This window comes from Pan troglodytes, chromosome 6, assembly GCF_028858775.2.
Source record: "Pan troglodytes isolate AG18354 chromosome 6, NHGRI_mPanTro3-v2.0_pri, whole genome shotgun sequence".
NCBI classification, from domain to species: domain Eukaryota; kingdom Metazoa; phylum Chordata; class Mammalia; order Primates; family Hominidae; genus Pan; species Pan troglodytes.
This window is the reverse complement of record NC_072404.2, coordinates 45,427,495-45,443,674: the sequence shown is the minus strand read 5'-3', so window position 1 is coordinate 45,443,674 and position 16,180 is coordinate 45,427,495. Positions and strand designations below refer to the sequence as shown.

General features: G+C 49.0%; 1 protein-coding gene across 4 annotated transcripts in view; it reads right to left on the bottom strand.

The window, feature by feature from the left end:
• LOC107975771 (ras GTPase-activating protein 4-like) overlaps window positions 1–16,180 on the bottom strand; it is a 32,194-nt gene that overhangs the window by 13,362 nt on the left and 2,652 nt on the right. For 3 of the 4 annotated variants that reach the window (XR_002944615.3, XM_063814172.1, XM_063814173.1), the window contains exons 2-5: window positions 12,014–12,145; window positions 11,617–11,711; window positions 7,714–7,831; window positions 7,336–7,486 (exon numbers count right to left, since the gene is read on the bottom strand). Coding sequence is in view for 2 of the 4 variants with exons in the window: in XM_063814172.1 (XP_063670242.1) it covers window positions 7,336–7,486; window positions 7,714–7,831; window positions 11,617–11,711; window positions 12,014–12,079 (430 nt within the window). In the remaining 2 variants the exon portion in view is untranslated. Of the gene's footprint in view, window positions 1–7,335; window positions 7,487–7,713; window positions 7,832–11,616; window positions 11,712–12,013; window positions 12,293–16,180 lie in introns of all 4 variants that reach the window. The other variant, XR_002944616.3, reaches the window with a different exon arrangement.

Genomic DNA, 16,180 nt, shown 5'->3' with positions numbered 1-16,180 from the left:
TTTTTTTTTTCCCAACACAGAGCCTTGCTCTGTCTCCCAGGCTGGAGTGCAGTGGTGCGATCTTGGCTCACTGCAACCTCTGCCTCCCAGGTTCAAGCAATTCTCCTGCCTCAGCCTCCCGAGTAGCCGGAATTACAGGCATGTGCCACCATGCTGGGCTAATTTTTGTATTTTTAGTGGAGACGGTGTTTCACCATGTTGGCCAGGCTGGTCTTGAACTCCTGGCCTCAAGTGACCCGCCCACATTGGCCTCCCAAAGTGCTGGGATTACAGGCGTGAGCCCCCGCGCCCAGCAAGGATTGCTGTTTTAATTCTTGTATCTTCGTTGCTTCTTTGGTCTTTGCTTAAACAAAACAATAAAGCTTAATAGTTGGGGAGAATGCTGTTACCAGTGTCCTCTAGGAAGGCTGTTAGCATATGGCTCTACTGAGCAGCAGTGCCATCTGGTGCCTGAGATCATGTGCTTCAGGCAGTTGTCACACTGCATCTACAGCCAAGCATCACAGAAACACTTCACTCATGTGGTCAGGGAAGGTGGGACTGATTCACATGTTAGAGACAGGTCAGATGGGAAAATTAAGGCCCAACTTGGTGTTGGGGAATAACCATACTCTGGTCTTTCAAGTGTAGTAGCTGATGATTCCCAAGAAACTGATGAATTTTCTGAGTCCAGACAAAATTTCCCCAAGCCTGCTCTCTCTGTTGGATATACATAATAGAGAAAGTCAAATCAGCCCTTTGGGGTTTGTGGTAAAAATTCACTCACCCATTGAAGCCTAAGGTGGCTTTGTACCTTCCAGATCTCTCAGCAAATCCCCTGGGCAGAAATGTCACCTGCTTGCCATGTCTTTGAGGGGTTCAGGTAAGCCTGGAGAACAGGCTCCTTAGGTCAAAAACCTTGTTTTAAGAGCCACTGTGGTACAGTCAATGTAACCCACTTGTGCAGAAGCCATGCTTCCAAGGAAGGTCTCAGGTTGACAACTAGACATCAAATCTGAGAAGCCAACTGTGGAGTAATGTGTTTTTTTCTCTGTGGACAAGAGAGATCAGAAAGGTGCTTGATCTTGAACAATTGATCCATAATGAAAAAATGACCATTAGCTCTCCCCTAGAAGCGGCTGTGTTTGCTGAATGGAGCTGAGATTTTGATCCGCTATCAGACTCCAGAAAGATCCAGGAGTTCCAAGAACATGGCAAAGAGTCAAAAATCTTAGGACAAGGAATTAAAATGCCAGAATGCAAATGTCCAACAGGCCTGGTAGCTCACAGCTATCAACACCCTAGAATTCCACACTGCCTCACTGCAGTTGCTCAAGGATGGGTATGTTTCCGTCTCTGAAATTTGGGAAAAAGCCTTAAGTGCCAGAGAAGGTGCTTCCAAGACTGTCTGCAGAATTCCTTTCCTAGGGTCTGTCTCTGGTACCCAAAAGGGCAGAGAAGGAACCCTAAGATTAGCATAGAGCCACTCATCTCTCCTCCCCTCACCACCCCTTCTTCTCGTGCTTCCATTCCCTATGGCCCTCTCCTCTGACTGTGACACACACTTCCTCTCCAGCAGTGTTGGGAAAGTTCTGGACCTCTACTGGATCTAGCCATAAATGGTGGTCTTCAGAAAAATGGAGATTGTGGCTGCCAGCACCCACAAGACAGCAGCCTCATGCCATGCAGGCAGCAAGCCATCCTGAACAGCGTTCCTCCCAGAGTCTGTTTCCTCACCTGCTGTTCACTGGTGAGAGGAAAAGGGACTTGTTCTCCCTTGACCAGTTTTCTAGTTTTCCTGTTCCCACCCTGGTCTTTGCCTGATGACAGAGAAACTTTCTAAAAAAAAAAAAAAAAAAAAAAAAGCTATAAAAAGTCTGCAAAACACCCTATCAGAAGTCAACGATTTCCTTAAAAATACATCTACTTCCTTCCTGTCCTTCTTATCTTCTCCCTTGCCCCAGACAGGTGTGCTTGCAGGCATCCAGCTGCCTGCATCAGAGCTCCCCTTGAAGGCAGGTGCACAGCTGGGCTCCACGTTGGAGGGCAACAGCAGAGCTGCCACTTATAGCCGGTCTTTCAACCCTGCTGTCCCCCAGCCCACCCACAATGGCTCAAAAGGCTTGTCTTCTGAGAAAGACTTGCTGCTAGCCAATCATCACAGTCACTTTCCAGTTATGTTAAGTGGCATCAGAGCGTTGATTAGCACTTACGGTATGCAAGACATGGTAGGAGGAAAAGGGAATTATAGACAGAAACCATGTGAAAGTATAAAAGTCACTGATAAACTAGATACACGAATGAGAAACAAATCAAGCATTATCATCACAGAAAACCACCAAATCGCAAAAGATAAGAAAGGGATCAGGCATGGTGGCTCATCCCTGTAATCCCAGCACTTTGGAAGGCTGAGGTGGGAGAACTGCCTAAGGTCAAGAGTTTGAGACCAGCCAAGGCAACTTAGTGAGACCCTGTCTCTTATTAAAAAAAGGAAAGGAAAATTTTTTTTCCAGAGGAAGAAAGTAACAAAGGACATATAAAACATCAGAAACCAATTAACAAAATGACAGGAATAAGTCCTCACTCATCAATAACAACCTTGAATGTAAAGAGTTCAAACTTCCCAATTAAAATATATAGCCTTGTTTAGCCGGGCATGGTGCCACATGCCTGTAATCTCAGCTACTAAGGAGGCTGAGGCAGGAGAATCACTTGAACCCGGGAGGTGGAGGTTGCAGTGAGCCGAGATCATGCCACTGCACTCCAGCTTGGGTGACAGAGTGAGACTATCTCCAAAAAAATACAATTAAAAAAATATATATACACACACACATATACCCTTGCTGAGTGGGTTAGAAAAACAAGATCCAGGCGAGGCATGGTGACTCACAACTGTAATCCCCATGCTTTGGGAAGCTGAGGCAGGAGGATGTCGCTTGAGTTCAATACCAGCCTGGGCAACAGAGCAAGACCACTAGCTCTAAAAAAAAAAAAAAAAAAAAAAAAAAATTAGCTGGGCCTTGTGGCATGTGCCTGTAGTCCCAGCTACTCGGGAGGCTAAGACATGAGGGTTGTTTGAGTTCAGGAGTTGAAGGCTGCAGCTGAGTTATGATTGCCACTGCACTACAACCTGTGTGACAAAACAAGACCTTCTCTCTAAAATAAATTTTGTAAAATGAATTTAACAAAAACAAGATCCAGCTATATGCTGCCTATAAGGAACTCACTAAAAAGATGCATATAGACTAAGTGAAGGGATGAAAAAAGATATTCCACTCAAATGTAAACTAAAAGCATGCAGGACTAGCTATACTTGTATCAGACAAAATAGACTTTAAGTCAAAAAACAAGAGAAAAGGTCATTATATAATGATAAAGGGATCAATTCAGCTAGAGGATATAACAATTGTAAATATATATGCACTCAACACTGGAGCACCCAGATACATAAAATAAATATTACTAGAGATAAAGAGAGAGATAGACCCCACTACAATAAGTTGGGGACTTCAGCACCTACTTTCAGCATTGGACAGATTATGGTCTAGAAAATCAACATAGAGGCATGAGACTTAAAATAACGCTATAGACCAAATGAATCTAAGAGACATTTACAGACTATTTCATTCAACAGCTGCAGAATACATATTCTCATCAGCACATGGAACATTCTCCAGGATAGCCCATATGTTAGGCCACAAAATAAATCTCAACAAATATTTAAGAATCAAAATCCTATCAAGTATCTTATTAGACCACAATGGAATAAAAAGCAGTATGTTGCAGCCTCCAGAACTGTGAGAAACAAATTTCTGTTCTTTCTAAATTAAAAAAACAAAAAGCACTAGAAGTAAGTAACACAAGGAACTCTGGAAACTGTACAAATACATGAAAATTAAACAACACCATCCTGAAAGATCAAGGGGACAGTGAAGAAATTAAGAAGAGGCTGAGTGAGGTGGCTCACACCTGTAATCCCAGCACTTCAGGAGGCCAAGGCGGGCAGATCACTTGAGGTCATGAGTTCAAGACCAGCCTGGCCAACATAGCAACACCCCCATCTCTACTAAAAATACAAAAATTAACGGGCCAGGCATGGTGGCTCACACCTGTCATCCCAGCACTTTGGGAGGCCACAGTGGGCGGATCACCTGAGCTCAGGTGTTCGACACCAGCCTGGGCAACACACTGAAACCCCATCTCTACTAAAAATACAAAAATTTAGCTGGGTGTGGTGGTGTGTGCCTGTAGTCCTAGCTACTCGGGAGGCTGAGGCAGGAGACTCTCTTGAATCTGGGAGGCGGAGGTTGCAGTGAGCCAAGATTGCACCGCTGCACTCCAGCCTGGGCAACAGAGCAAGACTCTGGCTCAAAAAAAAACAAACAAAAAAAAAACGAAAAAGATACAAAAATTAGCTGGGTGTGGTGGTGTGCGCCTGTAATCCCAGCTACTCGGGAGGCTGAGGTAGGAGAATCGCTTGAACTTGGGGGGGCAGAGCCAAAATTGTGCCACTGCATTCCAGCCTGGGTGACAGAATGAGACTCTGTCTCAAAAAAAAAAAAAAAAAAAAAAAAAAATTAGTGCCGGGCGCGGTGGCTCACGCCTGTAATCCCAGCACTTTGGAAGGTCAAGGCAGGCGGATCACAAGTTCAGGAGTTCGAGACCAGCTGATCAACATAGAGAAACCCCATCTCCACTAAAAATACAAAATTAGTCAGGTGTGGTGGCGCATGCCTGTAATCCCAGCTACTCAGGAGGCTGAGGCAGGAGAATCACTTGAACCCAGAAGGCGGAGGCTGCAGTGAGCCAAGATTGTGCCATTGCACTCCAGCCTGGGCAACCAGAGCAAAACTCCATCTCAAAAAAAACAAAAAACAAAAAAAACACACAAACCTAAACTGCCTCTGTAACACTAATGAAAGGCCACCAGGTTAGAAGGATGAGAGGGGCCTGAATTTGTAGTTAAATGATTACTGCCATTATTCCAAAGGTCACAAGATTTACAACTTCCCCCAATAACTCCTGTAAATAACATCACTATTGTGGAACCTAAGATTGGCCTTTTGAGATGTCTTTTCAGGCTTTTGCATCTCTGATAACTGGATGGCCCCAGTTAGACTCCTGTGGCCCCACCCAGAAGCAGACAGCACATGAAGACCATTTTCCACAGCCCTATGACTGCACCCCAAACCAATTAGCAGCACCCATTCCCTAGCCCCCTGCCTGCCAAACTATTCTTTAAAAATCTTCGCCTCCAAATTTTCGGGGAGGCTGATTTGAGTAATAATAAAACTCTAGTCTCCCATTTGGCTGGCTCTATGTGTATTATACTCTTTCTCTGATCTTGATAGATCAGCTGTATCTGAGCAACAGGAAAGAAGAACCCATTGAGTGGTTACAGGACAGCCAACAGGAAACTTAAACAAGAAAAATGGGAGCATGAGAGGGATAAGGGCGAGGGGGTCTACATAGGGCAGGCCACATCCTCTCCTCTTTAAAACCCATCAGGGTTTCCATTACACATAGAATAAAACCCAAAGCCCTTCCCTTGGCCTCTCCTTCTCCCTGTGTCCCACTTCTCAGACCAATTAAGCTGGCTCCTACCTCAGAACCCAGTCTCTGCTCCAGGGTTAGTTACCTCCTCTAAGGCTTTCCCTGGCCTATCAAGCTGAAACAGGTTTCCATACACTGCAACAGGAAGCAGTATCATGCTCCCTCAAACTTCTCACCACTAGAGACTCCTCCTTATAGTCTTCTCTACATGGAGCTTGGTCACCTCACTGAGCTGATCTAATTCCAGAACACAGAGACCTGCTTCTTTGGCCTGCACAACCTGGTTTCAGGTAAGGGTAGCTTCTCCTCAGGTAGACTAAAATTTGAAAAGTGTTCCTAGACCTCCTAGGGCTTCCACCTGGGACTGGTGGCCAAATGGGTGAAGGAACCTGACAACTAGAAGGTGATTAAATAGGAGTATTCCCAGACAAAGAAGAGAAAAAAAGATATGTTCACCAAAGAGAAGACAGTATAAGTACCATAAGACTGATGGCCAAACTCCTCTAGAATATGGAGACTGGGGGCAGAGGGATGAGGGGGCAGAAAGTCACCTGAGGGTCTGGTCTGAAGGAAAAACAAGCAGAGATGTTACTGAAGTAAGGGGGGAAAAGACTGAAAATTAGGAGATCTGGAGAGCCTCTATTTATGTAAATTCACTTTTTCTAATGTAAACAGTAGTGAAGTCAAAGTAGAGAAGTAGGGAGACCTGCACTGTGGAAAAGAGAAAAGATTGAAAAGAAGATCCAGGACGAATTCAAAGGAGGGGTGAAGACTGCAGACTGGACTGCTGAGGAGAAGAGATATTTTGCCAGAACTTGAGACTTCTCCAGGTCAGGATGAAGTAACTGTTTTCCTCTCAGAAATGTCAGAGCTTCTGCCTGTAAGACAAGGCAGTGGTTCAAATGTATCCACCAAAGTTCATATCTTAGAGGCTTGATCTCCAGTGTGATGGTGTTGAGTGGTGGGAGGTGGGAGGTGCTGAGGCTCTCATGAATGGATTAATGCCATTATTTTGGAAGTGGGTTACCCGAGAAGGGTGTCCAGGTTCTTGGTGTCATGAACAAAGAATTGGACAAAATGCACAAAGAAAGCAAGGAAAGAATGAGGCAACAAAAGCAGAGATTTATTGAAAATGAAGGTACACTTCACAGGGTGGGAGTGGCTTGAGCAAGTGGTTCAAGAGCCTGGTTACTGAATTTTTTGGGGGTTAAATATCCTCTAGAGGTTTTCCATTGGTTACTTGGTGTACACCCTTGTAAATGAAGTAGTGCCCACAATCAGTCTGATTGGTTGAGGGAAGGGACCTATCAGAGGCTGAAGCAAGTTTCAAAGTTACACCCTATGCAAATCTCTGATTGATTGGGAAAAGGCTGAAGTGAAGTTACAAAGTTATACTCCTATGCAAATGAAGACTTGGCCCATGACCAGCCTGATTGGTTGTGGAAAGGGACCAATCAGAGGTACTTTCAATTTTTCATCTACCATGCAGAAAAAGGTTGGGGGTGGGGGTTGCAAAGGAAGTAGCCAAACAAACTCTAACTACAAACAGAGGTCCAAGTGGGTAGGGGGCTGGGACAAAGCTTTTGGGGGAGGGGGAGGACAGAGGACCTTGGGGCTGGGGGATCTAAGCTGGCCCCTCAATAAAGGGCCTCCTCGCCACCTCCCAGCTCACTGTCCCACCTCTGCCCTTGGCTCTGTTCCTTGCCTCCCTCCTGTCTGACCCCATCTGCCTCCTACAGGAGGAGCCCACCCACCCCCAAACACCTCCCAGTGTTCTGGGCCCAGCTCCTTCCCAGGCCTCACTGGTGCGACTCAGCTCCAGCTGGAAGAGCAGGTCCAGGAAGTCCTTGGCCAGCCCCTGCCCCAGGAAGAGCTTGAGCAGGTTCGTGGCCACGTCCTGGCGACACTCGGTGCTGGTTGTCTCCTCGATGAGTGGGATCAGCGGCCCTGGGCCCTGCAGGGAGAGGCACGGGGGATCCCGAACCTTTCCCTCTGAGGACCTCAGAGCATCCCAGGGAAAGAGGACATTTTCCCAAGGGGTGGCTGGGGATGGGGCCCTGGACACTGGCCAGCTCCTCACATCCCCAGACCTCAGGTTTCTGCTCTGCAGAATGGGTTTAGAAGGACAGGCGCACAGGCCTACTGCCACTGGACCCTACCACCCTGCCCAGGTCCCCTCACCTGCATGCCCAGCTTGACCTCGTGGCACAGCAGGTGCACCAGTGGCTGGTAGTAGCTGGAGGGCAGCACCGTCTCATCCCGCAGCCACACCTCCAGCTGCAAGGAGCCCAGGTTGCCCCTGGAATGGGCAGTCTGTGACCTCTCCACCAGGGACTCAGGCCACCCTGGACCACACCGCTCCCATGGCCTCCAGTTTTTTCCCTTGGGGCCAGCCTCCCATCTCTCTGCTCATGCCCTCCATCCGGGTGCCCTGCACAGCTCTGCCTCCCAGGCTCTGCCCGGGCTATTTATTTTCTGTTTTTGGAAAGCCCTTCCTGTCTCTGCACTCAAGGCACCTCAATCTGTCTTCGAGGTGTGGCTCCCTGCCACCTCCAAGCTTGGGTATGTGGAGCTGCCAGCCTTGAATCTATCAACTCCCAGATAATGGCACCATCATGGGTACACTTTACAGCAGAAGCAAATCCCCAACCCTCATAACAACCTAATAGGGAAACTGAGACCCGAGCCAGTTCAGCAACTTGCCACATTAGATTGAGCTTCCCAGCTTCCCTGTTCTGATAGGGAAGTTCAGAACAGAGGAGGGTGTGGACCAAGTGGGAGCTTCTAAGGCTCCCACTGCCCCTGCTCAGCACGAGTCTCATGCACAGAGCAGTGTTAAGTTGGGCCCCTGGGCCTGGCGCAGTGGCTCATGCCTGTAATCCCAGCACTTTGGGAGGCCAAGGCAGGCAGATCACTTGAGGTCATGAGTTCAAGACCAGCCTGGCTGACACGGCAAAACCCCATCTCTATTAAAATATATATGTAAAAATTAGCCAGGCATTCTGGCAGGTGCCTGTAATCGCAGCTACTCGGGAGACTGAGGCAGGAGAAGCGCTTCAACCCAGGAAGCAGAGGTTGCAGTGAGCCAGGATTGCACCACTGCACTCCAGCCTGACTCTGTCTCAAAAAAAATAAATAAATAAAAAATAAGATGGCAAGATGGGCCTTGGCTGGTTCTATGGAAACACCTTGTGCTGGACACACAGCCGTCCACCTGCTGCTACCCTGTTAAGGATGGGAACTGGGGGAATGGGGGTCTGGGGCCTTCCACAGAGACACAAAGCTGAACCATTGAGGGCTGTGGGCCACAGCAAACAAGCCAGAGGGCTTCCTAGACAGGCTGCCAGATTTAGCAAAACGACCCAAGACACCCAGTTAAATGTGAATATTTTATTTACTTATTAACTATTTTTTTTAGAGATGGGGTCTTGCTATGTTGCCCAGGCTGGTCTTGAACTCTTGGGCTCAAGTGATCCTCCTGCCTTGGCCTCCGAAAGTACTGAGATTACAGGCATGCGCCACCATACCCAGCCTAAATTTGAATATTTTTAGTATAGGTATGTCTCAAATAATGCATGGTCATTCTTCTTCTTTATTTATTTATTTTTTTTTGCCGAGATGGAGTCCTGCTCTGTCACCCAGGCTGGAGTGCAGTGGCACGATCTCGGCTCACTGCAACCTCCACCTCCCAGGTTCAAGCAATTCTCCATCCTCAGCCTCCCAAGTAGCTGAGATTAGAGGTGCCCGCCACCACATCCGGGTAATTTTTGTATTTTTAGTAGAGACGGGATTTCACCATGTTGGCCAGGCTGGTCTTGAACTCCTGATCTCATGATCCACCCGCCTCGGCCACCCAAAGTGCTGAGATTACAGGCATGAGCCACCGCACCCGGCTGTTTTCCTGAGACGGAGTTTCGTTCTTGTCACCGAGGCTGGAGTGCAGTGGTGGGATCTCGGCTCACTGCAACCTCCGTCTCCTGGGTTCAAGCAATTATCCTGCTTCAGCCTCCCAAGTAGCTTGGATTACAGGTGCCCACCACCATCTTTTGTACTTTTAGTAGAGACGGTGTTTCACCATGTTGGCCAGGCTGGTCTCCAACTCTTGACCTCAAGTGATCCACCTGCCTCAAACTCCCAAAGTGTTGGGATTACAGGTGTGAGTCACCACGCCCAGCGGTTATTCTTATACTAAAAAAGTATTCACAGCCGGGCACAGGTCAGGAGTTCAACATCAAGCCCGGCCATCACGGTGAAACCCCATCTCTACTAAAACTACAAAAAATTAGCCAGGTGAGGTGGTCCTAGCTACCTGGAACGTTGAGGTGGGAGGATTGCTTGCACCCAGGAGGTGGAGGCTACAGTGAGCTATGATCACCACTGCACTGGTGGTACAGGTGCATGCCTGCAATCCCAGCTACTCGGGAGGCTGAGGCATGAGAATTGCTTGAACCTGGGAGGCGGAGGTTGCAGTGAGCCAAGACCGTGCCACTGCACTCCATCCAGCCTAGGTGACAGAGTGAGATTCTGCTCAAAAAAAAAGAAAAAAAAAATTATTCACTGTTTATCTGAAATTAAGTTTTAACTGGGTGTTCTTTTTTTTTTTTTTTGAGACAGAGTCTAGCTTTGTCACCCAGGCTAGAGTGCAATGGCGCAATCTTGGCTCACTACAACCTCTGCCTCCGGGGTTCAAGCAATTCTGCCTGCCTCAGCCTCCCGAGTAGCTGGGATTACAGGCGCCTGCCATCTGGCCAGGCTGGTCTCAAACTCCTGACCTCAGGTGATCCGCCCACCTCGACCTCCCAAAGTGCTGGGATTACAGGCGTGAGCTACCGCGCCTGGCCTAATTTTTATTTCTTTGTAGAGACAGAGTCTCACTTTCTTGCCCAGGCTGGTCTCAAACTCCTTGCCCCAAGTGATCCTCCCACCTTGGCCTCCCAAAGAGCTGGGATTACAGGCATGAGCCACCGCTCCTGGCCAACGGTGTCCTATCTTATCTCACAACCCTATTCCTGGAGAATCTGGCATAGGGAGTTGGAGCTATGGCTCAGGGACACTGACCTTGGAGACTTGAACCCTGGTCTGAGGTCTGCAGGGAAATTTTCAAAGGGAAAATGTCTGAGTACTTGTTTCAGAAACTTCCAGAGGCAGAAAGCAGGAGACCTGTACAACCTGTGAGCTAAGAAGACAGACCTGGCCGGCTGCGGTGGCCCATGCCTGTAATCCTAGCACTTTGGCAGGCTGAGGCGGGTAGATCACTTGAGGTCAGGTGTTCGAGACCAACTTGGCCAACATGGTGAAACCCTGTCTCTACTAAAAATACAAAAATTAGCCGAGCATGGTGGCACACAGTTGTAATCCCAGCTAATTAGGAGGTTGAGGCAGGAGAATCACTGGAACCCAGGAGGTGGAGGTTGCAGTGAGCCAAGATTGTGCCGCTGCACTCCAGCCTGGGTGACAGAGCAAGGCTCCATCTCAAAAAAAAAAAAAAAAAAAAAAAAAAAAAGAAGACAGAGCAGAGCTGAATGCAGAACTGTGGGGAAAAATAAAGGGGAGGGGCCGGGCGCGGTGGCTCATGCCTGTAATCCCAGTACTTGGGGAGGCCGAGGCGGGTGGATCACAAGGTCAGGAGATCGAGACCATCCTGGCTAACATGGTGAAACCCTGTCTCTACTAAAAAGGCAAAAAATTAGCCAGGCGCGGTGGCGGGTGCCTGTAGTCCCAGCTACTTGGGAGGCTGAGGCAGGAGAATGGCGTGAACCCGGGAGGCGGAGCCTGCAGTGAGTCGAGATCACGCCATTGCACTCCAGCCTGGGGACAGAGTGAGACTCCATCTCAAAATAAATAAATAAATAAATAAATAAATAAATAAATAAATAATAAATAAATAAAGGGGAGGTGGAGCCCAGCCGGGATGAGAAGGATACTGGCTAGGTGGGCAGGGGCTGAGGGGACCCTGGAGCTGTGTCTCCTGACCTCTCACCCCTGAGCAGCCCCCCTGCCCTGCCCTGCCCGCCTGTAGCCAATTCCCAAATGTCAGCCCCCACCCCACCCCTTGAGGCCGGCTGCCCAGCTCCATGCACTTACTCGTCATGCCGCCGGCTCTTGGACTGGTCGGGCTGCAGCCGGAACCAGCCCTCCTCCTGCTGCGCCACCCGCAGTCTCTGGACATCGATCACCACCTGGGGACATAGTGGCAGTTTTCCTGGAGCTGGGAGACCTGGGTCTCCTCCTTGCCAACTACTGTTCTTAGTGGGGAGGGGCCCCTTCCAAGGGTCCCTGAGTGCCAGTGGTGGTGGGGGGAAGTTGCTGGTTCTGGCAGATGGTGGAGGTGGGGGGGTAGTCCCAGGCTTCCTGAGTGTCCCTCTTTGGGGAAGCCGGAGGGAGGTCCCTGAGGATGGGATGGCTGCAATGGAGCCAGGTGCTGGGGGACAGCAGGTGCAGCCTGCCGGGGGAGGAGGGGGAGCGGGGCGGTGGTGCTCACTTTGCCCAGGAAGTCGTTTTGGCTGACAAGGTCCCAGTCCCAGGCCTCCACGCACAGCGCCTCCATGGCCCCCTCCTGCAGCTCAAATTCAAACGTCTCATTCCAGCGTGGGTAGCATGACTTCTTCACGATCTGCCCAGAGGAGGGTGGGAGGGGCTTAGGCTGATGCCACTGGACTCCCCAGGCTGGGCAAAAGGCAGAGCTGCCCTAGACACCTCCCCTGGGTTCCCCACAGCCTCCTCGCCTTGGAGGTTCTGCCACAGCAGAGGTTAAAATGTCCTGCCAGAGTAAAAGACAATCCTTATGATCCTCACCAAGGCGTGACATGACTCCCTACTCCCTCTTGGATCTCAACTCTCTCCACCTTTGCCTTTGCTGAACTTCGCTCCAGCCTCATTGGCTTTTTCTGCTGTTCTCAACATGCCATGCATATTCCTCTCTGGAATGCTGTTCCTTTGGAGGTAAGCATGGCTCTCTCTCCACCTCCTTCAGCTCTCTAAGTATCTTATCAGTGAGTCCTTTCTCAATCACCTTATAAAAAGTAATCACTTCCCACTCCCAAGGAACTTTTTTCCCCTCACAGTAATTGTCACCATTTGACAAATATATTTTATTTTGTTTATTATTGTTACTTTTTGAGACAGTGTCTTGCTCTGTTGCCCAGGATGGAGGACAGTGGCACGATCTCGGCTCACTGCAACCTTAGCCTCCCAGGTTCAAGCAATTTCTGGCTAATTTTTGTATTTTTAGTAGAGACGGGGTTTCGCCATGTTACCCAGGCTGGTCTCGAACTCCTGACCTCGGCCTCCCAAAGTGCTAGGGTTACAGGCATGAGCCACCACGCCCGGCCTTGACACATATATTTTAGTGTCCATCTTTTCCTGCAATAAAGTGTATAATTATTAGGGTAACGTGTTCAGTTCACCGTCTTATTCCCAGTGCTTAACAGTGGCAGGCAAATAGTTAATGATCAGTACATATTTTGTGAATGAATGTGACATGTTCTAATAGAAGTAGGAAATGAACACTTCGTGGGATGGGTAAACAGTGGGAGTCATGGCCAAAAATAGTTTAGAATGGATCATTTACTGCAATGGTTTTCAAGCACTTCTCTTTCTTTCTTTTTTTACAGAATCAGGGTATCACTCTTGCCCAGGCTGGAGTGCAGTGGCACAATCATAGCTCACTGCAACCTGAGAACTCTGAGCTCAAGCAATCCTCTTTTACCTCAACATTCCCAAGTAGCTGGGACTACAGGTGCGTGCCACCATGCCCAGCTAATTTAACTTTTTTTCTTTTTTTTGAGAAAGGGTCTCACCCTGTCACCCAGGCTGGAGTGCAGTGGCACTATCACAGACCGCTGCAGCCTTGACCTCCTGGGCTCAAGCAATCCTCCCACCTCAGCCTCCTGAATAGCTGGGACTACAAGTGCATGCCACCACTTCTGGCTAATTTTTAAATTTTTTTGTAGAAATGGGGTCTGCCTATGTTGCCCAGGCTGATCTCGAACTCCTGGGCTCAAGTGATCTGCCCACCTCAACCACTCAAAGTGCTGGGATTACAGGCATAAGCCACCATGCCCAGTCCAGCATATGTATATATTTTAAAACTGGAACTCATTTTTTTAAATGGAAGCACAATCTGAAAAAGGAATAAAACCCAAAGATTGACAACGGGCTAGAAAACCAGAAATCCCCAATTCAGCTTCTTCCCCTCACTCTCCCCTTTGAACTCATGATGCGTCTCAAAGCCCAGCTTGAAAGCCACAGATCTAGAGCTTGGATGGCATTCTAATGAGCTAAGCATCTAAACCGACCACAGTTGGGAGCCACTGAAAGTTTTTGAGCAGGTAAATGATAGATTGATTTATTTATTCATTTTGAGACAGTCTTGCTCTGTCACCCAGGCTGGAGTATAGTGGCGTGATCTCAGCTCACTGCAGCCTCTGCCTCCTGGGTTCAAGTGATTCTCCTGCCTCAGCCTCTGGAGTAGCTGGGATTACAGGCGTGCACCACCACGCCTGGCTAATTTTTCTATATTTAGTAGAGACGGGTTGGCCAGGGTGGTCTCGAACTCCTGACCTCAGGTAATCCACCTGCCTCCACCTCCCACAGTGCTGGGATTACAGGTGTGAGCCACTGCGCCCGGCCTAAATTATATATTTAGATCCATGCTTTAGGAAGATTAGTCTCAAGAGAATGGGTAGACTGAACGATGACAGAAGGAGATGGCAATCAGGAAGATCAAAGAGAAGACTGCTGCAATAAGCAAGCTAATACTTAAAGTACAGAAGGAGGGGCCAGGGGAGACCAGTGAGAATGCAAAGAACAGAAAAATGGAGACAGCTGTCTAGGACCTGGCACCTCCCAGAAGGAATAAGACGTTCAGAGTAAAATCTGTCAGTTTCATGCCTTAGTGACTGGTGAATTTAGTGAATGCACAGGAGGTGAAAGGCTGGGAGAGGAAGCAAATACCACCACTTCAGATTTAGACAGGGTCTGAGGTATGAAAAAGGTACATACAACTGTCCTACAAACAGATGAAATGCAGTCCTCACATGATATGCCCTGTTGGGAGCCTTTAGGAGCCATCTGGACAACCCTGGTCATTGAGATGGTGTGGAAGAGCAAGAAGTGCTCCAAGTGTGTCCAGAACAGACAGGCCGGGTGCTGTGGCTCATGCCTGTCATCCCAACACTTTGGAAGGTAGAGGTGGGAGGACGGCTTGAGGTCTGGAGTTGGAGACCAGCCTGAGCAACACAGCAAGACTCCATTTCTATAGAAAATTTTTAAAAATTAGCTGGGCGTGGTGGGCAGGCCTGTAGTCCCAGCTATGTGGAAGCTGAGGTGGGAGGGTTGCTCGAGCCCAGGAGTTCAAAGCTGCCATGAGCTATGATCACGCCACAGCACTCCAGCCTGGGCAACATAGGGACACCCTATTTTTACCTAAAACTTTTAAAATTAGCCAGGCATGGTCAGCTGTGCGCACCTGTAGTGCCAGCTACTTGGAAGGCGGGGTGGAGGATCTCTTGAGTCCAGGAGTTGGAGGCTGCAGTAAGCCATGATAGCACCTCCGCACTCCCAGCCTGGGCGACAGGGACGGAGATCTCGATCTCGATCTCTCTGTCTCTCTCTCTCTCTTTCTCTCTCTCTCTCTCTCTCTCATCTCTTTCTCTCTCTAGAAAGAGTTTTTTTTTTTTTTTTTTTGAATGAAGTTTCACTCTTGTTGCCCAGGCTGGAGTGCAATGGCACGATCTCAGCTCACTGCAACCTCCGCCTCCCAGGTTCAAGCGGTTCTCCTGCCTCAGCCTCCTGACTAGCTGGGATTACAGGCGCCTGCCACCATGCCCAGCTAGTTTTTGTATATTTAGTAGAGACGGGGTTTCACCATGTTGACCAGGCTGGTCTTGAACTTCTGACCTCAGGTGATCCACCCACCTCGGTCTCCCAAAGTGCCGGGATTACAGGCATGAGCCACCATGCCTGGCCTCGAAAGAGTCTTTATTTATTTATTTCTTTAAGACAGAGTCTCGCTCTGTCGCCCAGGCTCTGCACCAGAGTGCAGTGGTGCGTTCTCTCCTCACCACAGCTGCCGCCTCCCGGGTTCAAGCAATTCTTGTGCCTCAGCCTCCAAGTATCTGGGACTACAGGCGCGTGTCACCACGCCCAGGTAATTTTTGTATTTTTAGTAGTCTCATTCTGTTGGCCAGGTTGGTCTGGAACTCCTGACCTCCAGTGATCCACCCGCCTCAGCCTCCCCAAGTGCTGGGATTACAGGTGTGAGCCACCATGCCCGGCCGAGACCTTGTCTCTTAAAAAAGACAAAACGGGGGCAGGGGGAGGGGGCAGCACAGAACAGAAACAGAACTTTGGGGAACAGAGACACGGCGCCGAGTTGAGCAGAAACCAGGGCAGAAGCACCAGGCAGAGACAGAAGACTGAGTTTCATCGAAGGAGTGGGATCCTGGGACCCAAGGGAGCGGGAGCACAGCAAGTAGGGATGAAGATGGCGAAAGCACGACCTGCCAGAGCGCTTGCTGACGAGCCACACTCCACACCTACTACGCGCTGTCACGTGCTTGACAAAACCCGACACACAACGCACAACGCTAAAGTTTATTGCTCAACAATGCAAATACAGTTAACATTACCGTACACTTAAAAATGG